The sequence below is a fragment of the Maylandia zebra genome, linkage group LG16 (genome assembly GCF_041146795.1).
Source record: "Maylandia zebra isolate NMK-2024a linkage group LG16, Mzebra_GT3a, whole genome shotgun sequence".
In the NCBI taxonomy this organism is placed as follows: domain Eukaryota; kingdom Metazoa; phylum Chordata; class Actinopteri; order Cichliformes; family Cichlidae; genus Maylandia; species Maylandia zebra.
In genome coordinates, this window is record NC_135182.1 from 2,879,463 (window position 1) to 2,906,890 (window position 27,428).

General features: G+C 41.9%; 2 protein-coding genes across 7 annotated transcripts; both read right to left on the reverse strand.

Annotated features, from left to right (window-relative positions):
* Positions 1-2: 2 nt before the first annotated feature.
* pknox1.1 (pbx/knotted 1 homeobox 1.1) lies at positions 3-15,838 on the reverse strand. Of its 6 annotated transcripts, none has more exons than XM_004571960.4 (11): positions 15,714-15,804; positions 14,244-14,356; positions 7,645-7,775; positions 6,577-6,748; positions 5,716-5,916; positions 5,406-5,523; positions 5,166-5,263; positions 4,617-4,745; positions 4,452-4,528; positions 3,775-3,926; positions 3-1,834 (listed from the first exon to the last, which is right to left on the reverse strand). In XM_004571960.4, exons 2-11 carry the CDS (start codon positions 14,292-14,294, stop codon positions 1,653-1,655), a joined length of 1,311 nt encoding a protein of 436 aa, XP_004572017.1. In that variant the 5' UTR covers positions 14,295-14,356; positions 15,714-15,804; the 3' UTR covers positions 3-1,652. The 6 variants fall into 6 exon arrangements, with proteins under 6 accessions (XP_004572017.1, XP_012780393.1, XP_012780395.1 ...); XM_012924939.3 differs by having other exon boundaries at positions 5,373-5,523; XM_012924941.3 differs by lacking the exon at positions 15,714-15,804 and adding an exon at positions 14,806-15,216 and having other exon boundaries at positions 5,373-5,523.
* Positions 15,839-16,239: 401 nt separating this feature from the next.
* Positions 16,240-26,913, reverse strand: ndufv3 (NADH:ubiquinone oxidoreductase subunit V3). Its single transcript, XM_024800063.2, has 4 exons — positions 26,699-26,913; positions 23,534-23,639; positions 20,103-21,077; positions 16,240-16,531 (listed from the first exon to the last, which is right to left on the reverse strand). Exons 1-4 carry the CDS (start codon positions 26,741-26,743, stop codon positions 16,365-16,367), a joined length of 1,293 nt encoding a protein of 430 aa, XP_024655831.2. The 5' UTR covers positions 26,744-26,913; the 3' UTR covers positions 16,240-16,364.
* Positions 26,914-27,428: the final 515 nt, after the last annotated feature.

Here is a 27,428-nt window from a genome sequence, read left to right on the forward strand (position 1 = left end):
TGGACAGCAGAGTTAGGCATCATTTATTCCAAAATAGAAAGCTCTAAGGCAAAACAGACGAGCGAGAAGTACAAGAGAAAAGTGAATGCTTCATAAAAAGCTAGACAGAGGTGACAGAGTTCAGCGAGGGCAACGCGTAGCCATTAAACCCTCAGGCTGAATCAAATGAACAAAGTTAACTTTACAAGAAGGATAAAAACCAAGTTACTGCAACTACTTACAAACAACTGTTTTACAGTACAGCATTACAGTTATTTAAACAAGAGGCACCCCATTATGTGCAGTAATGTCAAACTGATGGAGCTTTCAGATCCTTCACTGTGTGTGTGTGTGTGTGTGTGTGTGTGTGTGTGTGTGTGTGTGTGTGTGTGTGTGTGTGTGTGTAGTGGGGCGGGGGGTCATGGTCGCAGCTGCAGCCCTTGGGGATCATTCCTTCAGGAGGGCAATGACTCCAAGTTTCCAGCTGCTCTGTTTTCAATGCAACAGCATGTATGTAGCGTGTACATAAAATAAAAGCTAAATGCGTGCAAAAAGTCCACTGCTTCTTATTGATGGAGTCCGTAACCCCTCCTGATTGTGTGGTTAGCATAGTGTTCTGGATTGTGCATTTTAGAAAGTGACACCTATGCTACTACTGTAAAATGGTTAAAAGACAATGTATGGTATACACATTGTGGGCCAAACAAAGACGGGAACGCTGCAGTCGCTTTGCTGCTGGAGAGGGTTCCTGTGATACTGCAGTACACAAAGTAAAAATATGCTTTAAGGAGCCACAAGTGTTCCACTGTTTAGTGTCTTTTTGGCCAATTTCTCCAAGGGTCATACTTCCTTTTTGTGCTTCTTGGTAAGATTTATTTTAGAAAAGAACACAGATAAGGCCTTGTTAATATTTTAAGCTTAAAACCAATTTAAATAGTAATTTTCATCAGCATTCAATTCCTTTTTCTGTTTTTTAGAAAACTTCAAAAGAACCCTGGAAAACAGGGTCACAGCATTTATTATGAATCTGTACATAAATATTTCTTACAAAACAGGAGAACACAAAAATGAAACCAAAAAACAAACAAACAAAAAAAACACTCATTTCATATGTTTGTATAGAAAAATAAGCATCTCTCCTCTAATTTACTTTTAATCTCTCCACCTGTGCTCTACTCTGCCTGCAGGGGGCAGTGTGAGCCATGGAGTCAGTCATAAGAGCACACACGTCTACTTAAAACACAAGCATGCAAAAGTCAAGACAAACCAGAGACACAAGAACAAGACAGAAGTGGTCTCATCCAAAATGACAATCTAGCTGGGAGCAGGGGGGGACGGGGGCGGGGACAAAAAAAGTCAACGTTTATTAACGGAGTATACAAACTTGTCTCAGGTGTTTTTAACACTTGTTTTTTTCAGTTTGATTTCATCTTTTTGAGCTTAAATATACAAAAAGTGCACTCACCTACATCATTTATACAATAAAAAACTGTTTGTGAAATGACACTCCTGACATACACGTGCAGCAACAACCGCCGTTCAGCAGGGTGGAGGCTTGGAAGAGTGCAGGGTCCATCCCAGTGTGTCCTGTGCTCTGTGGAAATCAAACGGACGCACCTCTGTTCTGTCGAACTCATTTTGTGTGTCCTCTGCGTGTGGGCGGTGCTTGTCCTCTACTGCAATGAGTTGCTATTGTCCAGGCCCAGCCCCGCCATGTCCGCGTCATTGTCCTCATCTCCGCTGTCCCCCGACTCGTCTTCACTGTGGCCTCCCAGCATCACCTGCTGTACTGCCAGCGTGGCACCGTCTGATGTCAGGCTCTGCAGACCCTCCATGTTCATCGTCACCATTGTACCTAAAATATTGAGACAGTTTTTTTAAAAGCTTATTACCAAAAAAGTCAGAAGGGAAAAGCTGTGGCTGGAAACTCCCGACACGAGTCACGAACATGTCTCGTTGTTTTCCAGGAAATGACAAACGTTTGCTTTGTGTGCTTTTATTCTGCTGTATCATGTAAAACACACATATGATCTTACAGTTTTGTTTTTGTTGAATTAAAACTGTATTTGTTTCAATCTGCCTTGCAGCCTTGAAATAAATATGGTCTGTTACACCTCATGTCCTCTTTCATCTCACTATATGAAGTAGAAGAGCTGCTGTGAGCCTTCAGCATCTTTGTTTAAACTCAAACTGTATCAGACTAAGTTGGGATTGACAAGATGGCGCTGGTGTGTGTGGCTGCTCGTCTGTCATTGCCAAGTTTGTTCCTGCTACAACGGTCATAACCCACGTGTGTTATTTAGGACCATTGACACTGTTCTAAATACTCCATTGAATGTCTGTTTGGAAGTTTCTCCTGATATTTGCAATGATTTTTTAACCTTTTTATTGTAAAGGTTGTCACCACCAGGGTTCTTATCACAGCTCCTGACTCTGACCCTCTGTCTCTGTCCCTCGCACTGCTGTTTTCACTCAGTTTGAGCTTGTGACGCTCTCCACTTTAGAGGCTGTGGTTCGCCATATTAAGCCCACAGGTTCCCCTCGGGATCCTTTTCCTCCACAATTTTTTAAAGAAATTTTTCCTAGTATATGACAGTATGTCCTTGAAATTATTAATAGCAGTTTGCCTTCTGGTGTGGTTCCTGCAAATTTCAAGCATGCAGTAGTGCAGCCACTGCTTAAGAAACCTGGCCTTGATCACACAGTTTAAGTGAACTATAGGCCTATTTCCAAGCTGCCTTTAGTCTCCAAGGTTTTAGAGAAACTTTCTCTGTCAGCCTTCTCGGTTCTGAATCATCTTCTGCTCCTCTGTCATGCGGCCTGTGGGACACAGGGTTCAATCTTAGGGCCTCTGCTCTTTTTATTGTATCTATTGCCTCTGGGTTCCACCCTTAGAAGGCATGGGATCGCAGTTCATTGTTATGCCGATGACTGCCAAATTTATTTGCCACTGAAGCAGAAAGGTGGCATCTCCATAAAACCTCTCTTGACATGTCTAGATGACATTAAAGCTTTGTTGGCTCTAAACTTTTTAAATTTTAATGAAAATAAAACAGAGTTGTTGGTGTTTGGACCTAGTGGTCCCTGCAAGTCGTCCTCTGTAGATTTGGGACCTCTGGAAATCTATTTTAAACCTGTTGTTACTGACCTTGGTTTTAAGTTGGACCACCAAATTAGAGCAGCAGTGAGTCTTTAGTTCATCTGTTTAATGTCTGTAGTCCAGATTTTTTTGCTGTGTAAAACAAACGGGGGTGGCCAGAGCAGCTTACAAAGTTCGCTGTTCTTCATGCTGGAGCTTGTTGATCAGGTGGTTTGTTCAAGAACTCCTGCCAGCTTTTTCCTAGTAAAACTTCCTGTCATAGCGACAGCACTGTTGTTTTGGATGCTGGAAAAAATCTTTTTTTCTCTACCTGAGTGCACCGTCTCTGTAACAGTACCAACTCCTCTGTGCTTTCCACATTAAGCTACTTAATAGTGACACCTGAGTGCTACAGAGCTGTACATTAAAGCATTGAATCAAACCATTTGTGTCGAGGATTTTTAAACAATCAAGTTGTGAAATGTTGCAGTCCTAGTGACATTGTCAGCAATTTGTTAAAAGCAGCAACATTTGTGATACAGTGATGACATTTGTTGCCAAACTAGAACAACAGTTTGTTAAGCAGCAGCAGCAGCAGCGGACAGGAAGTCTGCTGGTATCACTACATTGACTAGTGTTTGTTTCTCTGCATTAACTCTAATATATGGGCCAAGTACAACAACAAAAGCATCTCGATACGGTGTTGTGCTGCCTACCATCAGGCATGGCCCCTCCTCCTGCTGCGATGGAATCAGGCCAGAAGCGCTGCAGTGGCCGGTTTTGAGGTGTCTTTTTCTTGGCTTTGGGTGTCTCTGAAGAGCTGGCATCCAACATGGGCTGCAGGATCCGTCTCCGTGCATTTATAAACCTGCAGACACAGGGTGATGCTGGCTGTACAGACCTTTGCACTTCAAATGCTAACAGGTGCTGATTAGGCTCACTTGTCAGGTATGGACAGCTGTATGGTTAGCTGGATTTTACACACCCTGACTCAAAGGACACAAAGAATAGGAACTGTCTGATGTCCTGTACATATTAAATACACTGTAACCTCCTTAAACTTAGCTAAAAAGGTGACACTTCCCACCTTTACTTAAAGAAGTTGCAGTTATTAACTTAGGGCAAAGTTAAATATCATCTTTTTTGTTTTGTTTTCATTAGGCAAAAAAGCAGAGAGGTCAAATGGCAAACTATGGGAACAAGTCAGAGTTTCATCAGTGAAAAGTGAAACGAGATGAGCAAAGAAGAAACCCTCAGCTGATCGCAGGAAGCCCTGCACAATTACCTGGCTGACCAATTATACTACAACAATTAGTGGAAAATTGCCTGCCATCACAAACATGACTGTAAATAGTGATGTAGTTAGTATTTTCTTGGGTAAAGAGCAACTCACCAGTTGTTGACCTGCAGAAGTGTCAGGTTTGTTTGAGTAGCAATCTGCTTCTTTTCATCCTCTGTGGGATACGGATGCTGCACAACAGAACAGGGTTGAAATGCATCACTATTTTGTAAGGACTTGAGTTCTATACAGGCAGATGATTTATGCACAGAGACTCACCCCGATGTGCTGGAAGAGCCATGAGCGCATGACATTTGTGGCATGCTTTGGAAGAACGCCGCGCTTGTTCTTGGTTGAGTTGTCCTCATGACTAAAGAGGTTCAAGTCCTGGTGAAACTGCAGCTGAAGCTGAGTACACAGATGTTTGTTTAGCCATCTTTTAATTATCTCAACAGAATGAAAGGTTATGTTAAATTACAATACTGTTCCACATCATTTAACCAAGGACCTCAGCTCTAATTTTGAATTATTTGCCCTTAATGACAGAGCACCGATCTTAAAAAGCTACACCATTTGATATTAGGAGCAGACAACACATTATCTGCCATAGTCAATACGCAGCAAAGGTTGTTGTTACATTGTTATAGAACAAAGTTACAACATGAAGCCCTCCAACACCTCTAAGCTTGTCTTCATTTAGTTCAATTAACTTTTACTCTGCCTCTCATTCTACTTTTAAATACTCTAGGAACCACAAGTGGGAGCAGTAAAATTCAATGACAGGGATTCCACTTAATAGCACGGCAGCAACATAGACAGATGTATTACCTGATTGTTCTGGACGCGTATTGTCCCGGGAGAAAGAGCCTGTGTTACCACCTGGCCCTGAGGAGTTACAACTGTGACTGGCTGGTACACAGTCCCGCCTGAAATACAAACACACAATTTTCTAACCTGCTCAGCTGAGTGCAGAAGACTCAATCAGAGTCCTGTTGGTACATGTGAATATCTGGGCTACAGTCATTAGTGCAGTACCTGAGGAAGGGGTCGTACGCCAAGATGACATACCTGCGACCACCTGGGTGGGGTTGACAGTTGTCACAGTAACGTTTCCTTGCTGCAGGGCCGATGCTGGAACTACAATTTGACCCTGGGGACTAATGGTCCCTGATATGGAGCTGGGGGTCTGTGTAATAGAGCATGCATACATAAAGTAGGCGCATGTATGTCTTCCATGCTGCTAACTCTTATAACGCCATTTTTAAAGTATTCCCATTTAGCTGGCTAATATACCCCAGCAGGGGCACTGATCAGTGGTAGCTAACTCTTCACCTGAGGCATTTGGTGGTGACGCCTGCAGTTCACCTACACTGCATACCTGAGACTTGGTGGGTGAGAAGCTCTGGGCCTGGCCTTGTACAGGCGAGTATGGGCTTCCCGGGTCACCACTCAGCAGAGTCTCACTGTTCATCTTAGTCTTGAGGCAGGCGATGTAGCGACTGCAAAAGTCCTTGCACAGGTCGCTCACCTTCTCCAGCTCCAGCAGGTGGATCCGCAGCACCTGGATGGCTTTCACCATCTTCAGATAGAAGGAATGGAAAGAGTTCTTAGGCTCAACATCTTTCTGTTTAACAAATGTTTACCTGAGGGTATTACAGGGAGGTCAAAGGTCAGGTCCAGTTATGACAGTCGCTTCCGATCACAGCACAGAATTACAATACAGCACGATGCCACCCTGTGAAGATTTAATTACTACTTATTTGTTGTAGCACAAGGTCTTTCTCAGAAGGAAAATACACCTAAAAAAGTCTCAAATTTATGCCCTCCTTCACATTTCCAAAGCCATCCCGTGGGCTGTCTTTAACAGGCCGATTCTGGCCCCTGTAGCCGTTTACTGTCACAAAAGTCTGTGGGCTTCTACTGTTGCTGGCCCTTCAGAGAGAAGTGAAATCAACAAACAAAGAGCTGAAGTGAAAACAATGAAAAGTGTCCACTAAAGCCTTTCATGCTGTTCTTGATTATCTTTTATTATAGTTTAGTTTTTGTGGTTTGTGTTGACCTTCTGTCACTCCCTTTCTTTTCAACCAATCGGTGTATCGACATCCCTGCTGAGCTCCAAGTTGTTGGTTGTTTGGAAGACAATATGCAAGCGTGTTCGGATAGGTTACACAGCCCTCTGCATGTACAAACATAAATGCTGTGAAATAAGGTTTAGCTTTCTGAAGCAACAATGTCTCACCAAGTTGTCAAGTTCAGGGTCTTCACTGAAGAAAGGCTTCCCCTCCTTCTCTTGATTACGGACAAAATTCTCAATGTCCACATCAAAGCTCGCTGAGGTGATGCAATCAGAGCTCAGCGTGGACTGCTCACACTTCTCAAACAGCAGGGCCAACAGAGGGAACAGAGGATGCCTACGAAAGACACACACACACACACACACACACACACACACACACACACACACACACACACACACACACACACACACACACACACACACACACACACACACACACACACACACACACAGAAAAAGGATCACTTCAAGCTTCATCAGTAAGAACTTGGAAAATCCACAAGGACGGGGAAAAACAAAAAAAGTATTAGCAGCAGGACATGAGACCTAAATGAATCAGAACTCTGTCTTGACATCAGACATTTAATATATGTATATTTACACACACACAAATACATACACACACAGTCCTAAACTCTTTCAACCGTTCAACCTGCTTCCCTCCTCAGGTGAGGTGTGGAGGATATCCTGAACTTGGTGAAACTTTCTTCGAAGTGGAGCTCACGTTGTTGGACTCTAACACTTGGACAATAAACTCTCATTTGATGTGAGGATGTAACCAAACTCTTTGTCTGGACCCTTTTAGGACACTAGCCTAACATCAGCTGACATAATGTTAGCTTATAACCAACTGTTGCTGCCTAAACAACAATGGTTATAAGCTAACATGATGCTCATTGTAAGCGATCAGGGGGCAGCAGGGTTACAAGTCTAATCTGCTGACGATATGTAATTAGGACAACATTTGGAATAAATAATCATGTCTATGCACGTTTTCATGTATTAAAGATTTGACTTCAGTTCAGGAAGTCAGTTTGGAGGTGAGGATGAAGAGAAAAAGAGGTGTGAGAGAGCAGTGGTGGAGAAGCTTCCTTCTCCAGAGGAAATATGCATGTGCAAACTTTTGTTCATATATAGTTTGATTTAATTTTAATTAAACAGCTTGCATATACTGTTACTGTTGAGAATGTCTGATTTTCTATTTCTATTTAAACAAACATACACTCCTACCGATATATGGATGCCTTGTCAGCGTCCATGGGTGTCTGTGGCTCTGTTGGTGCCGGGCTGGGCACCTCTCCCAACGTACCCTCCATAAACTTCTGCTCCGAATCACTGTCTACCTTTATGATGCCTTGCATCTGCAAGGAAGGTGAGAACAGACAAGAAACAGACAATTACAGCACGAAGCGTTCAAGACAAAGATGACATGTGACAGCGTGTGGCTTCATTTTAATAGCACTCCTTTTCAAAGTCATAGGAATTTTCAAGCAAAAAGACTACTTTCTGAAATCCACAAGTTACTAACAAATGACTACAGAAAACCTGGACGACCTGACAGCTCCTCAAAAAGTATCTACTGCCCCCTGGTGTGAGGCTGCAGTACAGGTCATAAAGCCCACCCTCTCTGTTAGCAAATGGGGCAGGGCTCAAACAAAAACAAAAGAAGTTCACCTCAGATTACTAGTACTAGTACTGCCATTACTACTACTCATGTTGATTTGGGTTCAAGGAGTCACCTTTCTTAGAAGTCTGATTAGCAGCAACAGTTAGAGAAATTTGGGTGTATCTGCTTGGGAACTGGAGGCAGAGTCTAGATACTGAGAGAAGGTCTGTTTACCTTCCATAACCACAACCTGCTGTTTCAAACTGACAATAAGGAAACTGGACTAACAGAAAGAACATGTTTCTACACCCAGTTACACATATTAATTCAAGTGCTTTGAAATGACAGTCTTCACTGGTGGGGATAGTTACAAAGCTTTCTTCGTTATGAATTAGCATACATGGTTTTATTGAACATTTGAAGAACCAGCAAAAAAACCAAACTCTTGTAGAGGACATGAAGTCAGAGATAGAAGCGACAAGGAGCAGGTGCATCTAATACAGGTAGAGCTGCTGCAAAACCCCACAGAGCTCACCAGCCAGCGTAACAAATTCTGGATCCTTTGCTTTTAGTTAGCATTAGCAGCACATGCTGCCTCTGATGTGAAAGGACTTTTATGCTGCGCACTGTGATTCACAGCAATGGTCCCGGGTCAGCCCTGACTTTGTGTTAAACTAATCCAAAATTAATGATGGTATTTCTAACCACTAGATATACCACAACTTTATCCTTTCAACAGCTGCTGAAAGTTAGGGGACCTAGCTGCTAGATATTTATATTAGAGATGGACCGATCCGATATTACGTATCGGTCCGATACTGACGTAAATTCCTGGATCGGATATTTGAGAGAAATAAAAAATGTAATCCGATCCATTAAATATCAAAAAAGCACCTCACAAAACTTGCGACATGGCGTAACTCGGCTCATAACCTTAGAACGTTGGAGAAGTATGCTCACGTGATAGAGCGGCTGTGTGTATTTGTAGCCTCGCTACCAAACCAGCATTTTATCTCCGAGGAAGTTTTCCCAGAGAGAAGTAAAGCAAGTGTGTAAGTTCATCTCTGAATGTTTGTAAAGCATTCCTGCGTTAAGCTTAACAACCGATATGGAGCGACTGCCTCTCTCTCCCTCCCTCTCCTGCTGCTACTTCAATCGTGACACTGATCAATGATCAGCTGATCGGCTTTTCTGTCGCGAGTCCGTCTCTCTTCTTTGTTTATCGCCCACTTCGCGCCAGAAAGAGGAAACCAGCGGCTGAACAACCGCAGCACGTTTAAGCTTGATAAGCTGCTGTTAGAATGTATTTAATATTACTTTCTACACCAGGATCTTTTTCTACAGCTGACGGCTGGTAACTGTGCAGGGGCGGATCTAGAAAAGTTTAGTCAGGGGGGCCGATAGGGCATGAACAGGGAAAAGGGGGCACAAAGACATACTTTTCTTTCTTATTCTCATTTAAAATGTCGAGCTTTTAATAAATAATTATCTGAATCTTACACCCAAAGTTTTAATCTGATGTAAAATGTATAGAAGTCCATTACTGTATATAGTAACTGTTAAGTCTAATATACCCCAGTAAGCTATAGTACTTTATCTATTGAATCTATTTAATTATTCTTGAAAAGAATAATTGATTTATGTGCATTTTTTTTTCACACTGCATCAAATTAAAGTTGATTACGTCGATTAAGCATCATGAGGTGGGGGGTGGTTCCCTTTTTTTTTTGTTTTTTTTTTTTTTGCTGGGAGTTTTAGGACCCTATTAGTTAGCTTGCTTACTCTTTAAAATACCAGAATAGGGAGGATGGAGCAGGTTTAAGTTTGTTAGATTGATCAGTGTTGCTGAACTATGAAATATTTTGGGTGCAGTGTATTTTTGGCATACAGGTATAACAGAATAGCTTTAGTGCTTTTTGTTTTTTTTTTTTAACTTGAGTATGAACTTATACAAAAAGCAGCAAGATATTAAAAAAACAGTTTTATTGATTAAAAAACACTATATCGGATTCATATCGGTATCGGCAGATATCCAAATTTATGATATCGGTATCGGACATAAAAAAGTGGTATCGTGCCATCTCTAATTTATATAGAGATCCTCCAGCTTCAAACTGTATCACCCTTCAAGGACCTGCAGTTCAAAAAAGCGCCCCTCCGACAGCCAAACCCATCTGTTTTCTGATTGAATAGTTACATTTGTGATTGACATGACATTGACCAATCAGATGAAAGGAAGAAAAATAGGATCAAAATTCGTACTTGTAACTTGAAACTTGAGTGCAGAGTTTCACATGTATTCTTTGGCTAAGTCCACACACAAATCTTTTTTTACACATACAAAACTGATTTACAAGTACAAAATATTTATGACCACAATTTGAGCCCATAGAGGAGTCAAAAGAATTATGAGAAGAGATCTGGAATCAGCAGGTACGACTGGCCTGTATGCACAATGACCACACAAGACTCCACCGCTGAAGAAAAAGCATGTTGAAGTGTGTTTTAAGCCTGACTAAACAACATTTAGACAAGCCTGTGAAATACTGGGAGAACATATTCTGGTCAGGCGAGACCAAAACTGAAACCTTTGGATGCTGTAATCAGAGATGGGCAGTAATGCGTTAGAATGTCTCAAGACAGTGACGTAAGCGAGTGCGACGTTCGTGACAACAGCTGTGTGCAGATCAACAGTGGATAATATATCGAGTGCGGGAGAGAGTATGAGCGTGCAGCGTTTAAAGCGTGGAAGTACTGACCTTACTTTGAGTTTGATTCCATAAAAAGTGACAAAAACATTAGTGTCAGTTGTGCGTGGGAAGAAAACTTCTTTTTACAGCGAAAAAAACCCCTAAACAAGCACCGAGTGCACAACGACGTAATGGGAAATTCACAAAAACTCGCGGATTCTTCCACTGACCGCTGCGGCACACCTGCACCAGGGTAAACCTCCGCCTGCCCCACTCCTACTTTACAGGTGAAAATAGAGCAACAGGACCACTAGTCTTTGACTTTATTTATTTTCTGCTGTGTTTTACTTACTTACTTTGAAAGACTGAGTGTAAACACAAAAAATATTTTATTTTATGCGCTGGAATGTGCAGAAAATAGGTTTAAATGTTAAACTAATTTCTTCCAGTCAGAGAATGTTGCAGATAATTTAATTTTTGCTTGATGCATAAAGTTAAAAGATTAAAACTGATAAAACGAGTTAAAAAAAAAAAGAGACTTTTCCATTTGATTACATTTTGCATGATGGATTATGCAGAAAAAGTAGAATTGTAATCAGTAATTAGTTACTGATTACTTTTTTCAAGTAACTTGACCAACACTGGCTGTAATACACACCATGTTTGGAAGTCAAACACCCCAAACCGACAGTGAAGTTTGGAGGTGAGAACATCATGGTGTGGGGCCATTTTTCCAGCATACGGCACTCGCACACTTCATATATCTGAAGGAAGGATGAATGGAAAAATATACCGACATTCCTGATAAAAATCAACTGCCATCAGGGCCAGCCAATCACACGACCTGAATCCAATTTAAAAATCCATGGAAAGAACTAATGCTTATTGTATTGCTCTATATAAAGCTTTGTTTTTTAACAAACACTTTGCATGTCAGCTGTCATCAGAATTGCAGACTGTAAAATATATAAGACGTTCAGAACCAAAGTGTGTCAGGATAATGAAAGGATGAGCTTTAAAGGATAAACTTCACATTTGACTGCAATGATTCTTTGATTACAGGAGTTGCTCTCAGCACCACCCAGTGACAGACGAATCATCCAATAAGCCCACTCTTTATGCTAAATTCACTTATTTAACTTTGGAGCAAAATTATAGTAACTCAAAAATGACCTGATTAAAAAAGAACAAAGGCTAAACTGCCAGATTATTTACCGTCAGTGAAGGCTGCAGCTGTCTTACTGAGGAAGTTCATGAAAGAAAGTCAAAGGGATTATATATCCATGTAATTGGTATCATATGTACCGTTATCCTCTTTACCTTTAGGCGCATAAACAGTTACTCAGTTTGGGATTCAAGAAAACTGATGATGTCCGCTGTGCTCAGCTTCTGTACATATTAGGGCAACACTTCTGTGATTACTATATGTTTAGATTTTAAATAATTTTCTACTGAACTAAATGTAACACCATTGTGTAAAAGTTGAGAAACACTGTTTAAGTGCTGGGTTTGTCCTCCTTTTAGGCCTACAGTGGAGATCTGAAGATTTCCCTTTGAGGGAGCTGATGCTGAAAGCCTGAGCTCTTCTTGATCCCTCTAATGAACCTCAGTCCTCCTGATGTTTCTGACACGATGTCTGCCTCAGTGGGTCAAACGAACATCTGGCACAGGACAGCTGTGTTGTAAGAATAGTAGGTTTCTACAAATCACTGGACCCAAGAATCCAGACCCAGTTGGCTCTGATAGTCTCCCTCACTTGTTTTTAGCTGAGTAAATGCAGCTGTTGATTTAAAAAACAAACTACTACTACTCTGGGTCATGTTGTTAAATGAAAAGAAAAAAATTATACTGCTCAGAGAGTGCAAGTCTCCAGTTCTCTTTATGTTAAAATCTCAAAAGGCAACATTGAATCTTTAGATAATTACAGTAACACTGTGTTTCTGAGGTGTGTATGTAGCTGTCATTTCTCTTGTCTAAAGTCAGGATAACAAAGTTACACTGACTAATAAGTCAAACATCTCGACTATGAGCAACACTGGTGTATAACAACAAGCTTCTAACAGTGTGTGTGCTAACTGCTAATCCAACTAACAAATTAGCAAGGATGAAGGAGGAGGATGTTAGATGTTGTATACAACTATAGTATGGTAAGATGTGTGCCTTTTTAATTAAACCAACATGGCTTTATTTGCCTTAATTTCCTGAGTCTTGAGGAGCAGTAAAACCACCAGCAGAGATGTTAAAACTGAACAACCCCGGCTACATAAAAAGCACATGGGATATGCTCACGTTTACATCCTGTGGGGCTGTAGACAGGAGATCAACAACTCCTCCACTAAGAGTCACTACTTCCATTCCCTTTGTTAACATCTCCATACTTTTTTCAAACAAACTGTTAAAAGAAATGGAAAGCTATTAAGATTCATTAGGTTGTAACCCTTTTCTGAAATATTTTTTTAAGTCCCCAGTGCATAGGTCTGGCAGAACCCTCATGATCCAGAAAGTGAAACACTACCATCTCTGGTGTCCAAAGAATAACAACTGAGAATACACTCCCCCAACTTCTATACACCTGTGTTAACAGACCTCTCTGCACCGAATCATACTTGTTATTAATCTCTGTCTCTCTTCCACAGCATGCCTTTATCCTGTCTTCCTTCTCTCACCCCAACCAGTCACAGCAGATGGCCCCGCCCCTCCCTGAGCCTGGTTCTGCCGGAGGTTTCTTCCTGTTAAAAGGGAGTTTTTCCTTCCCACTGTCACCAAAGTGCTTGCTCACAGGGGGTCATATGATTGTTGGGTTTTTCTCTGTATTACTGTAGGGTCTACCTTACAATATGAAGCACCTTGAGGCGACTGTAGTTGTGATTTGGTGCTTTATAAATAAAACTGAATTGAATTGAAATGTGAGCAGAGGCTCTGCAAAATACTTTATTGAGCAAAGTCTTTCTCCCTTTTTACACTGTGCCTGCCTACCGGCAACACAGTCCCTTCAAGGAGCATCCCCAACCATGTGACTGCAGCCAACAATGACTTAGATTGAACACAAATAGACCAAAAATGATTGCCTGCGTAGGGAGGAACATTTCTTCTTAGTCATAGTTCATTCTTAGCTCTCAACACCCACAAATTTTAGCACCTAAATAAAGATGTTTTTTAAGCAATTTACAAATATGCATACAGATAAATACTAGGAGGAAATGAGGCTTACAATGCATTACTGATGTCTCCCATACTGCGTTTCAGAGACAAGCTCACAGTCTATATATTACTCAAACTGGTGTAACAGCATTGACACCGATTGCATGTTCACGTTATTCTGCTACCAAAGCTGACTTCTCACCACTAAAAATAAATTATCTATTAGGCAGAGTCCAGAACACTCAAAGTTTTAGCCTAGAATGTTTAGCTGTCCCAATTATAAACAGTATCCCGTCCTGCTGTTGTGCTTATTCTCTTTAGTTAACTAGTATCTCAAAAGAGCAGACTATAGCTCCCTGCAGGTCCAAGCAAAGTTTGTCCCTCTCACCCACCTGCTGCTCTCCCTTTGGGTACTTATCTATGGAGACTGAGTGGGCTGCCATCACGTTCACTGCAGATGCTGCAAACACTGGGGCATTATAGAGTGCAGGGACTGGTGGCCAACCTACACAGTACACACAGTTTCAGTTAGACTGCCTCAGGTGTTTGCACATAAGCTTCAAATGACAGAACTGTTCTGATTTCATTATTAAACTATTATCAGTGTTACTGGCTTTGTTAATTAGGTTGGCATTGTTACGGTAAAATACAGAAGTATGGACATAATACCGTTCCCCTTTGTAACACCAAGATGCAAAATATATACAAAATGTCAATATTAGAACAGAAATGGAGAGGAGCTAATGATATGTTGAATATGAATGTTGTCTTCATACGTGCTAGTAGCGAAAGCACACTACGGGGTCCAACGTTACTCTTCTTTGCATATAGCTTATCCAGCTCACCTCTAAAAGCCAAGAAGAGGCTGGTATCATGAACCTAAGGGGTGTTGTACAAATAATAATGCTGATGTTATATCTTAGCGTGTCTTGCAATTGATGTTAACACACCCACCACGATTTAGCCTTTAGCTCGTGTTAGCTGTGGCAACCGTGGCGGCAAGGGGACATTAAAGTGAAATAAATCCTTTGGGCTAATATTAGCCTACTCTCCTATAACCCGACTAACGTTACTCGTAAACAAAGCAGCCCGACTGGGAAAACGGTCGTTTTCGTACAGCTAACAATTATCCAGTAACGTAAACGACACATTTGCGCTTGTTCACGAAGCCAACCTAGGCTTCAGTCAAATAAGCAACCATATGGCCGAGCTAACGTCTTCGACGTAGCTAAGTATTAACTTCAAAGTGTATTCGTGTTGGTAGTGCAACCAAAACGCAAAGCGCCATATTTAGCGAAGGTAATCGCGGCCAAAAAACAAGCTAGCTGACCAATCTAGCCAGGTACAGAAAAAGACCCTCCTGCGGATTGATACGAAGTAAGCCATTTTACCAAATAATAAGACAGCGTCGGTCGCTTAACAGTATGCATTTAAAATTAAATTATATTTCTTGTCAGCTATATGAAATAATTGGGCAGCAAAGAAATTATTAAGTATTGGATTGCTAGCCCGGTTGATCCTAAATTCCTCCCCTTTTCAGTCAATCAATCAAGCGGGGACAGCTGCCCTCTACTTCCCCTCCCCTACGTGGTAAAGTGTTGGGCCTCGTTTCTAGCGCTCGCCCTTTGCTTTTCCACAATCCTCCTCAGCCCCCAAAACGCCGACATATTTTTTAACCCCCCCTCCCATGTATACAGTTTTTTTTATCCTTCACAGAGCTCTGCCGCTTCTGTTTCCTCTAAAAAACACCCTCTGCTGCCCTGACTAAGTCCGCGCTCCTCGCCCCGGGACATTTTTGCGTGCGGCCCAGATTGTTTGATTGATAGGGAACGGAAAAAGAGGGACTTTGAGTGACAGCTTACCTGAGTGCCAATCTTCGTCACACTGACAAGCGGCTGCAGCAATCGGGACCCGCAGTTGTTGCGTTACGTCATCGCGCAAGGGCACGCAGGGGCGCAGGACTCATGATTATGTATTAGGTGGGCGGAGACATGACGTTCTGCTGCCTGCGAGTCCTGCGCCCTGCTGTTTTTTTTTGTCTTAGCAAAAGCGATTCACTTCCCTCGCTTTATGCTTCGTTCCTTTATATACACGCGTTTTAATCATCAACATACTAATGCGTGAAAGACAACAGACTGCTGAGTGCTTATTCCTAAACGAATGCGTATGGATAATTTGAACATTATGTGCATGCAGGCATGCTAAACGAGTCAAAATTGTAATCATTAAAATAGAACCACAGATAAACCACTTGCACACTCAGCTCTATTCAAATGGTGCCCCTAAGGCAGAAAAGCACGATAAAAGAACTGTTTGATCTTTCCCATTTCTTTATACACCAATTGCTTTATACAAGACAAAACAACCAAGTCAGGCAAAAAACAGACCTCAATTCTTATGTGTGGACTTTAATGATTTACTTTAAAAACAACAGAAGTAGGGGGACAATGAAAAAAGAGACACTGCCATCACTGTCATCTTTAAGCCATAACTTATGGTCATATCAGCTCTTTTTAGTGCCTGGGTGAAGGCTTGCCAGAGGAGGGCTGAGGGAGACGAAACTTGGCCATCTGCATATCCAGGTCTGCAAATGTGTAGGGGTTGTAGCTGTGGTGCTGGTAGTTTTTGTAAGTGCTGTTATCAAACAGTTCTTCTGGCTCCGAAGGCACAGCTGCAGCTTCTGCAGTAAGGAGGGGGAGGGAAAGAAAGATGTAAGAAAACTGGTAGAAGGGTGAGCTTTACAAAATGTCTTGTCTGGGAACAGAAATAAAACCAGGTCAGTTAATGCAGTACTAGGTTTAGTCCTGTGTCCCTGTTACTGATTTTAAAGTAGTAACTGCTGCTTGAAGGGATTCATCACACCACATTTGATAATTTCTAAAAATGAGAACAAAGATGCAGTTTTGTAAGAGTTTTTTGAGGGGACTGCACATTTCCACATTACTCATGCCAACCCAAGGAGGTTTGTGGCCACATTTTACAGTGGCAGCAACCCCCAATGGAGTATGGAGACACTAGCATAAGGAGCATCAAGGATCATGTTTGTGACTGGAAAAAGGATGTCAAGAAAAACATGTTTCCAGAGAGTAAAACAGCCCATCATAGAGAAAGAGTGATACTGCAGAGGTAAGAAAAGAAATGGAACAAGTCCAAAAAAAAAAAAAAAAGGGGGGGGGGGATGTCCGACACCCGCACAGCGCTATGTTACTCTTAAACAGAGATACAAGAGAGAGGGATTTCCTGTAAATCTGCCAGCATGCTGTGACAGTAAAGTTTTGTTTTTCTTTTTTAAATGAAAACACATTAAAAACTTTTTTCCACCTACACTTAACGAATATGATTCCAGATAAACCAAAAGCTAAGATTTCAAAATGTGAAATAAACAAGTGGTGCAAGGTGAGGAGTGGGGAAGGAAGGTTACTTCAGGAAGCAGGAATACAGTCTTGGGATGTGTGGGACACTTCCAACTTCAAACACATCTAACAGCTGTGTAGTTGGATCATCTGAAAGGATTTGCACTCTTCTTTTTTGGGACTCAGTTTTTAAAAAAGGGCCTGCAATCCTGATTCCTGGAGTACTCCCACCAACTGCAGCCACTCCCAGCTTCTCCTCGTCCAGCTGCTGTTAGGGAAGAGCAGTATATTCATCTACACTACAATCATGAGCCACTGGTGCACCAGGGTTAATGATCTGTGACCTCAACATTACCTCAGGCACCTGTAACTCACATTCCATACACACAAAGATAAGGGTGCAAATGAGCCCATGTGAACAGACGTTAACATGAGAAAATAGCAGTCAACTACTCTGTGAGGGAAAACAGACACTGTTAGCAGTCCTAGGACAAGAACACTCAAACTGTGAAAGAGTTCAGTTGGTCACAAAGTCAAAAGGAAGACTGCACAAGCAGGTTTAGTGTAGCAGTATGCAAGAAGTAAGTTCATCTGATGACAAACCTTTAATCACATACACCTTTGCCCTTGATCCTCCACAACAATTAACTTCAGTTTGAGTATACAAGTCAAGTAAATCCTCCAACAGTAGCATAACAGAGTATGGATGAAAAGAGCCCAAAAGCTCTACAAGCATCGACCCACAGTGTGTACAGTAGAAAGCACAACTGGAGAAGAACTACTTATTCCAATTTAAAATGATTCTATCATGATTAACAGGAAGTTAAAAGATTCCACCTCGTGATATACACTACCGGTCAACAGTTTTAGAACATCCCAATTTTCAGTGGAAATTATGCAGTTCAATGTCTCATTGCACTCTGAAATGAAACAACGGTACAAATGAGCAATTTGAGTTAAAAAACAAATCATAGAATCAATTTACAGAGTAAAATGTATTCTAAACTTTTGACTCAAAGTAGCCACTTTGGCAGATATAACAGCAGCACACACCCGTGGCATTCTCTCTACAATAGAAATCAAATATTCTTCACAAAGTTCTTCCAATATCTGTTGCAGAAGTTCCCATAAATGTCGCACCTGTAGGTTGCTTTGCTTCCACTCTTCTCTCCAGTTCATCCCAAACCAGCTCGATGGGGTTTGGGGCTTACTACGACTACTACTGAGCTGTTGTCCCGTGAGCCGCCATCACACAAGCTGTTAACTCTCAGAAACTTGTCCTCTGATTCAGTTGTGTCTTTGGGTCTGCAGACCTCTTCCTGTCACAGTTTGTTTCTGAGCCTTTGGATGGTGAAAGAAACTACTCACTGACACCTGGACATTCTTTGCAGTTTCTCTGTAGAAGAAATTTTTAAGTGTTATGATGGTCCATCTCTCTTCCATTTTTAACTGCCTGTTTCTCGCTATTTTTGTAGCAACACTCTACTTTCAGCAGTACAATACAGTTCAACTGATGCTCACGAGGGTATGGTACCACAGTGTGTTCCAACACTGCTTTTATGCAGGCAGAGGGGGAAGTAATCCAGAAAGGTTGGAACACCTGTAGGAATTAGTAGCAGCAGCTTTCAAGGCTTGATCAACCTCCTTTGCTGCACAACAGCCTTAAATTGTTAACCTATGTTGTGTTCCCTGAAAAAGGCCTTTGTGTATAATTCTGTACATTATTTTACAGTTTTGGGTAACTTTTTTTTTGTAAACCTCTGGCAGTTCACCACTTACCTTTGTACATTTTCAAGCTGTTCATTGGACCTGAATGACTTGAACTGCAACAAACAACTGGAAGAACTGTGGTGCTCTAAAACGTTTGACCGGCAGTGTATATTAAAAAAAGAAAAAAAGAAGTGTTCCACATTAGAGTACAGTAACCACTGTAGCACAACTGAAATCAGCTCAACCTGTGTTCCCTATATGTCCACTATATGATCGCTTCAATGTTATTAGCAGGAAATAAGCATTTTAGCCATTCTGTGACTAGAGGGTGTGGGAGGGGTCAGGAGCTGCAGAAAACACTATCTGACATCATGCACTCCAATATAATCGATCCCAGAAAGAACGAAGAAAACTCAATGAAGCTTGTTTCTGTCACAAACATGATATTGTGCCAGTTTTCATGTGCCTACAGTATGTTCCTGAGATGATTTCAGTCTACTTTCTAGTCCCGTTATTGTTTGCCAGCACTAAATTGGCAAGCAGTTCAATCTGCAAAGATGACCTCCATAGAGGTTTTCATCCCGTTTACTTTTTCAGTTCTCTTATGTGGATGAGCAGAACTTTCAGGGAACTTAAAACAATCAACATCAGTGTAAAGTTGGCATATTCTAATGTCAGGAACAACAAACCTCCGACGTTTGTCTTTAACCTGAACATCATTGTTGCCAGTGTTTTGGGGTTTGTCAGAGAAAAACAAGTTGCATATCCCAAAGTACTCTCTAATATTACAGACAAGTTTAAACTACTGCATCTCCCTTATTTATGTTGGGATCAGAGATATTGCTTTAGTTGCTGTAACTTCTAAGTTAATAATGTTTATTCTTATCCTCTTGTCCCACATGGGAAATTTGTCTTGGACAAACGGTGCTAAACATAGTAGCATTCTGATAATAAAACCAACACCTAGAGACGCTTAAAGGAGGCCATTAAATAGAAAACACGGACGATACTTTTAAAATACAACATGAACTGTTACATGTGAGGGAAGCTGCCGCCTGGTTAACAGAGCAACAGCACTCAGACTGTGTTTGGAGGCACAGGCAGAAAAACAATGGTCATTTCTAGAAGAGCCATAAATAAAAAGAGAGGGAGGTAAAGATTTAAGGGTCAGGGTAGTGTAGTGTGTACCCTTAGAGTGTTCAGCTGTGGCCTCTGTCTGCAGTTCCTCTCCTGCAGTTTCAGTTACAATAGGAGCAAGGTCCATCTGCTCCTCGGTGCTCCCTGCACAGACTGAAGCTTCAGCCGCAGCAGCAACTTCAGCAGGACGGGCGTCTTCTGCTCCAGCTTCAGCAGCAGCGTCAACAGCTTCAGCAGGACGGGCGTCTTCTGCTCCAGCTTCAGCAGCAGCGTCAACAGCTTCAGCAGGACGGGCGTCTTCTGCTCCAGCTTCAGCGTCAACAGCTTCAGCAGGACGGGCATCTTCTGCTCCAGCTTCAGCAGCTTCGCCTCCAGCCACAGGAGCAGCTTCAGCAGAGGAAGACCTTGGGTCTTTTAGAGCCTCACCAATGGCTTCTATTTGAGCATCAACAGGAAATGCAGCATCTTTTGTCACTCCTGCAGCAGTTTTGGCTGAAACGTCAGACCCAGTCACCTCTCGAGTGATGATTTCTGGGCCTGACTTCACCAGCTTCTCAAAACCAACACTGGGTACAGTCACTGTAGCTTGAGCTGCTCCTAAGGGTGCTGGTGTTTCTACACCAGGTGTGATAGGAGCCCCATATTCATTCTGAGCTTCGATAGTGCCTGCCTTTACTCCTGTGACTGTGATCCTCTGGGGTTCTGCCTCTGGTGCAAAGCCCTTGATTTCTTTCTTCTTCTCATCCTCAGAGTCAGAGTCCGAATCGGAGTCGGTAGAGTCTGAATCGGAGTCGGTAGAGTCTGAATCGGAGTCGGCTGCTGGTTCAGCAGCTACTTGCTCACTGGCAGCAGTAACAGGAGTGATGGCTTGTGCAGCTACAATGCTTTCTGCAGTGGAGACAACCGCTGGTCCCGTTCCATCCACAGACTGTGCTGGGAAACATCCAGGCCCTGAAAGTCTAACTGGGAAGGCAACTGCTGTCTTGTAGGCTAACAGGTTTGCTCTCTCATCTGGAGCCTCTGTTGCTGAAGAAAATGGTAAATATAACATGAACAGTTAAATAATAAAATAATATATTCAATTTGATTTGTGGGTGTGCATTCACAACTCCTCTTAGATACTTTTAAATCCCACTTCGAATCAAATGTACTTCCCCAATCCCAGAATCTGGAACTGTTACCTCACAAACCTATTGTATACGTAACAGAACATCGTTTAAACATTTGATGTTTTCTGACACATCTTACAATTTTATGAACAATATAAGCTTTTTTGAAAAGTGTTACTAAAAAAAGAAATGGCAGGGAAAATATTTTGTAACCGATTAGTTTAACAGGCAACAGGTCAGTGACATGATTGAAGAGAGCATCTTAATGAGGTCGAATTTCTAAAGAAGCAAAGATGAACAGATGATCACCAACTTCTAAAAACTGCCTCTGCAAACTGTGGAACGATTTCAGTATAACGTAAAATTATGGAGACTTTGAAATCGCGTCAGTTCATGGTATCATCAAAAGAATCAGAATTAAGAGAATCTCTAAGCAGGTACGTGCTGCAAACAAATACTGGATTTTTAGGGCTTCAAGCTCCACAACATTAAAACGGGCATGAACACTGAAGAGAAGAGGGACGACCCAAAGTCTGCATCTCTACACTAAAATAGGAGATGGGGAATTTTGATTATCAAGAAATAACATGTTTAAGATCATTCAGAATAGCGTCGTACAAATTTAGAAAATTGGCTATTAGACAGAAGGACCACAAAACTAACAACATGTCACAGAGTAAAACAGCAGCAGCTTTCTCCCTTACAGACTTCTAGTGAATTCAATTAAAATGATTCAAATGTACCACATGCTCTAAAATGTAAAAATCATATGGCACATTGTCTGTGAAGGTTCTCAGTCATCCAGGTCATCGTAGTCAAAGGAGCTTGCAAAGAAAAGCGTCTGGACTAGGGCTGCCACGATTTGTCGACTAGTCACGATTACGTCGACTATCAAAATCGTCGACGACTGATTTAATAGTCGACGCGTCGTTTGAAGCTTTGTAAGATCACAAAAGACGCAGGAATAAGTGGCAGGATTTAAGAGTGTAATAACGGACTGAAACAGAAGATGGCAGCATTGCATATACAAGGATGCCAGCTGCCGTTAAACCCCGAAGAAGAAGAAGAAGAAACAGCTGTGTCCCAGAATTCATAGCGCGGCCCAGCGCAGTTTCCAACAATGGCGGCAGCTAGTTAGTTTTAACTTTACTCTTATTATTCTTTCTGGGTCACAAAATAAACGTTTAACATATTTTCAGGCGAGAATGTAGCTGTGTAAACCTCAAATATCTGCTCAGTTTATCAGGACACCACATATTTTCAAAAGCGCTCCGACGTTTTCGGAGACATCTGTTACCCACTAGCTCGTTAGCGAGCCGGGGGCTAGGCTCACTAGCGCCGCGAGAACACCGGACTCCCCGCAAATCGTTTTCAAACCCACCGCCGTCTTTCGCTACTCAGGTTAAATATATATGAGTCACTTAGATAACTTAAAATGTTATTGTTTGGCTTTTTTTAGTATTTTATTTGTTCCTGAGTAAATCAGTTTGTCTGAGATTAAAGTTATAGTTTTTACACAGCTGAATAAACGTCAAGCAGACAACTGATTATCAGAAGTGTGAGATGCTCCAGAATATACCCCAGGACACTGGGGTATATTCTGGAGCATATTCTGGGGTATATTTTAGATAGCAAGGAGTTTATTAAACTTCACCGAAACAATCTGCAAATTTCATTAAAATTTAATAAACTATCATCTTGTCTTTATTTTTAGTTAGCACAGACCTTAAACACTTAAAGCTGTAAGCTAATGATAGTTATATAAGAGCAGATGCTGCTGGTGCAATAAGCTGTAGTTTTACGTCCAATGGATGATGATCTGATTAGTCGACTAATCGCAAAAATAATCGGTGACTAGTCGACTATCAAAATAATCGTTTGTGGCAGCCCTAGTCTGGACCTCTTTGAGTTACTTGAAGACGTTTCACCTCTCATCCGAGAAGCTTCTTCACCCGAAACTCTGGCTGATTGGGACCCACACCCAGTTTCACACCTTGGCTCAGGCGATTAGAGGATCATCAGGGGGTCCTTTTGTCCCTCTGTGGGGGGAAACTCCCACTAGGTTTATATCTGGGACTCTCCACCATTTGACCTTAGAACTGAAGAAGCTTCTCGGATGAGAGGTGAAACGTCTTCAAGCAACTTAAAGAAGTCCAGACGCTTTTCTTTGCAAGCTCCTTTGACCATATGGCACATTAGCTTCACTGTGGAAAGAGGTGCATGTTACGCTTTAAAGGCATCATAACTGAAAGTACACATATACTCATCATGCACATATGCATTATTGTATGAATGAACAAAAGCAACCACCCAGCACAACTTAAAAAGCCACAGCGTAAAGCAGTTAACAGAACCCAAAGGTCTTTTTCTTGCCTGCACTCTTGGTCTTCTTCCCAGGTTTTGCTGGTTTTTCAGTCTTGGTGCAGAACGAAGCAGCTGGAGAAGTCCTCAGGATTCCCAAGTTCTCCAACTGGAGACGCTGCAGAAGAGAACAAAACATTGTCCAGTGAGAGTACAGAACCACACATTCAGGCTCGTTTTTGTGATCATTTCACTGGTTCTCGCAGTGTCCTATTTTCTTAATCCTGTCTGAAAAGACCTGACACACATTAACTTCTTTATAGTCACTTTAAGTCTATCTGCACCATTTTTGCATCCACCACCACTAAGCATTTATTTATCTGACCAATTTTAAAGTCTGCCACGAAGAGGAAACTGCCTGAACACCATCAACACTGTCCACCGTGAAGTGAGTTTTACATTGTCATGGTCTGAGAGGGTGCTGACCTATTAAGAAACCTCTGGTCTACCTCCAAATTCTCCGACTTCACCTCAAACCACCTGAAACTTGGACACACTAGGGCACGGGTGTCAAACTGCAGCCCTCGAGGGCCGGAGTCCTGAAACGTTTAAATGTGTCCCTGCTGCAACACATCTGAATAAACTATGATCCTTAACACACATCAAAAGTGTTTTTAGAATGGATAGAGCAGGCTAACATCACACTGAGGCTACGTTCACTCTGCAGGTCTTAATGCTCAATTCAGATTTTTTGACCAAATCCGATTTTTTTGTCTGCTCGTTCACACTACAAATAAAATGCGACAGCAAACGCGCTCTAGTGTGAACGCTCAAAGCGGCCGCATGCGCAAAAGAAGACGTCACACACAACGCGCTCTGTTTAGACCCAGAACAACAGCATGTTTGACTGATGGCCTTAATGTAAAGACTTCAGACTTTACGTTTTCCAATTTTTGCTTTAAGTTATTTTGTTATTGACATAATAATGTAAATAACCTAATAATGATCCTTATTGCTGTTTTAGAGGAGCGCTGCTTCAAAGGATAGCTGCAGATTTCTGTCAGAATCTGCAGATTATACAGTACAAATAAAATGTTCACGTTTCTCCAACGCTGTCTTCCCAACAGTTTCACTGACATCTACGCTGGATGGCCAGGAAGCGTTCGTGATGTCTTCTCCGGAGCTGATAATTAGTGTCTGTCTTGTGTCAGTGACGTAAAAGACGGATTTAATGCGACATGACCATCAAACAGCAGTCGCTTTCTAAAACATCAGATATGTATCGGATTCAGGACCACATACGAAAGTGACCCAGATCGGATTTGTGCCGTTCACACTGTCACACCATGATCGGATAGATGGGTCGAATAGGGTCACAAAAAAAAAAAAAAAAAAAAAAAAAAATCGGATTTGATGCGCTTTCGCCTGCAGTGTGAACGCAGCCTTACTGAATGTCCTTCCCAAAGATCCCAACTTCAACCTTATTGAAAATTTGTGGACTACACTTAAAAGTTGGATCCATCCCAGGAATCCAACCAATTTAAATAAACTCTACCAATTGTACCAGAAAGATTGGTCATATAACCAGCCAGAATTATGCCAGAGGTTTACTGGTGACTACCAAAAGCATCTGGTTGAGGTGTCAGTGTTTGCATATATTCAAGCCAGTATGTATATTTTTGACTGTGTATGGAAAATCCAAAATAAATTCAAACTTTAAAGCCATTAAAGATATATGCTGTACAATCATTCCACCCTGGAAAAAAGAACAAGTCAAATTAGCGTGACATTCATGCCCAGTGATGAGCGTATATAAACTTCTGACCTAAACTGTACACACTGCTCGTTTTGAGCGCTCTTATTTAGACTGATCAACTGTAACATTATAATCATCTTCCTAACATAGTGTTGGTCCTCCTTCAGCTGCCAAAACAACCCTGACTTCAGGCCGAGGCATGGACTACACCAGACTCCTGATGGTGCGCAGTGGAATCTGGCACCAACATGTCAGATCCTTCAGGTCCTGTAAGCTGCGAGCTGGGACCTCCATAGATCTGACTTTTTTGTCCTACACGTCTCACAGATGCTCGACTGAACTGAGATCTTGGGATTTGGAGGCCAAGTGAGCGCCTCAAAATCATTGTTGTGAACCATGAACCATTTCTGAACCTTTTTGCTCCGTGGCAGCATGCATTACCTCGGCCATCAGAGAATACCCACAAAGATTCACGTTTTCCCAGCAGAACTTTACCCAAAGCATCACATTGCCGTCACACTAGGAGATGCTCTGACCCCGTCGTCTAGCCATCCCACTTTGGCCCTTATCAAACAGTCAAATCCTCATGCTTCCCCGTTTCTTCCTGCTTCTAACACATGATCCTTGGGGAGAAAATGTCCACTTACTCCCAAATATATTCCAAATCAGGTCAGCAAATCAAAATTTTACTTCACATGTCAATGATCATAATGTTATGCCTGATGAGTAAATTCATCTATTCATAAAATCAGACTGTGAAGACATTTTAGCTTTATTATGTTCGTTTATCACCTATTTTATCAAGTCACCGAGGAAAGGTGTGAGTTGGGGCTGACACGCCTGGGAAGGGTTCTAAAAGTCGGTCCCAAGGCCAACACTCCCAAACACAAGCTAAAAACATGTATAAAACATGTATACAGTCAAGTGCAGCAGGGAATGCTGGGACCTCTACAAAGGAGAAACCAAACAGCCATCCCACAACATGGAAGAGCCACCACAGCGTAAGACTCAGTTGTACACCTGCACATAAAGGATGCCGATGTTCACATTTTGGACCAAGGGACAAAAAGTACGTGAGGACCATCATCATTATCATCTGACAGGAGCCATCAGCCACCAACAATTCAGTTTTGTGCCTGTATGCTGTGCAATCCATCCCCCCTAAGAAAAAAATCAGTCCTAACCGTGATAAAAACCGGCTTAAACTATCAGAGCACAGAGATCATTTATTTCCCCTTTTTCAAAGTGGTTCGCCTCTTTCCAATAACAACAGGAACAAACGATGTGACCTGTAACTGTGACAGTTTCAGGGTCATGTGTCGGTGCTGCGGTTGGCCTGTCCTGTTCCGACAGTTGCCGTCTGGTCTGTACTACAGACGCCAGCGTTGATGTGACTGAGTCCAAGTGTTGTATCTGTACTAGTACAACTAAACACGACACCGATACAGTAAAACACTGAGAGCTAGTACAGTTCTTGTTACCTTGAGAGGACCCAATCGTCCTATGCGAAACAAGAAAGTCGCCATTTCGTGTTCCCAATATTATTCTCCGGTCGGAAACTGGGCTTAAATACAAGAGTTCCGTGATACCAATGGAACTTTGAAAAACAATGTTTTGATTTTAAAGGATTTAAAAGCGACGTGATTCGATAGGCCTTCTTTTTACTTTTACTATATAGTGATTTAGGTTGTGTCAGTACAGACATTTGGAGGCTTCTCCTCGTGTAAATAAGCGAGACTCACTCTTGTGGCGGCGCCACAGCGGATCACCTGCCTCCATCTATCCCCGTGGAGATGAAACCCATCTCCACAGTGACACCTGCTGGCCAATTTGGCTGTGGTCACAACTGCTTATTATACTGTGACTGTGAATAACTCAACACAAATTTCGGAGAAATCCACACAAACAACAAACAAAAATATTGAGACTGTTAAAGACAACAAGCTGTGACTGTAATGGATTCTCCCTCTGTTAACAATCGTGCTGCTCTTTACAATAAATCAGTTTATAAAGTAAAACACACAGAGAGGAGACTGCTGTGTTTGCTGCAATAAGCACACAGGTTTCCAGCTGCATTTCCAAGTAGGATTCAGCAGGTCAGAAAACCCTAACACTGGCTGTAATGGCTCCACATAGGGAGAAGGATCGACTCCCAGCAATTTCTATTGTGGGCTTCTGTAGATTTTCTTTATGCACATGCTGTAATCTGCT

Bases quoted from the DNA above. Each gene is read 5' to 3' on its own strand.
- pknox1.1 (XM_012924939.3), bottom strand. From the start codon at position 14,294: ATGGCAGCCCACTCAGTCTCCATAGATAAGTACCCAAAGGGAGAGCAG. The intron at 5,264-5,372 runs GTACTGCACTAA...TTTGTATTTCAG, and splicing joins GCGTACGACCCCTTCCTCAG to GCGGGACTGTGTACCAGCCA. The intron at 1,835-3,774 runs GTAGGCAGCACA...TCAATATTTTAG, and splicing joins AGGAGGGGCCATGCCTGATG to GTACAATGGTGACGATGAAC.
- ndufv3 (XM_024800063.2), bottom strand. From the start codon at position 26,743: ATGGCGACTTTCTTGTTTCGCATAGGACGATTGGGTCCTCTCAAG. The intron at 23,640-26,698 runs GTAACAAGAACT...TCTCTTCTGCAG, and splicing joins GACGATTGGGTCCTCTCAAG to CGTCTCCAGTTGGAGAACTT. The intron at 16,532-20,102 runs GTACACACTACA...TCCTTACTGCAG, and splicing joins CACAGCTGAACACTCTAAGG to AAGCTGCAGCTGTGCCTTCG.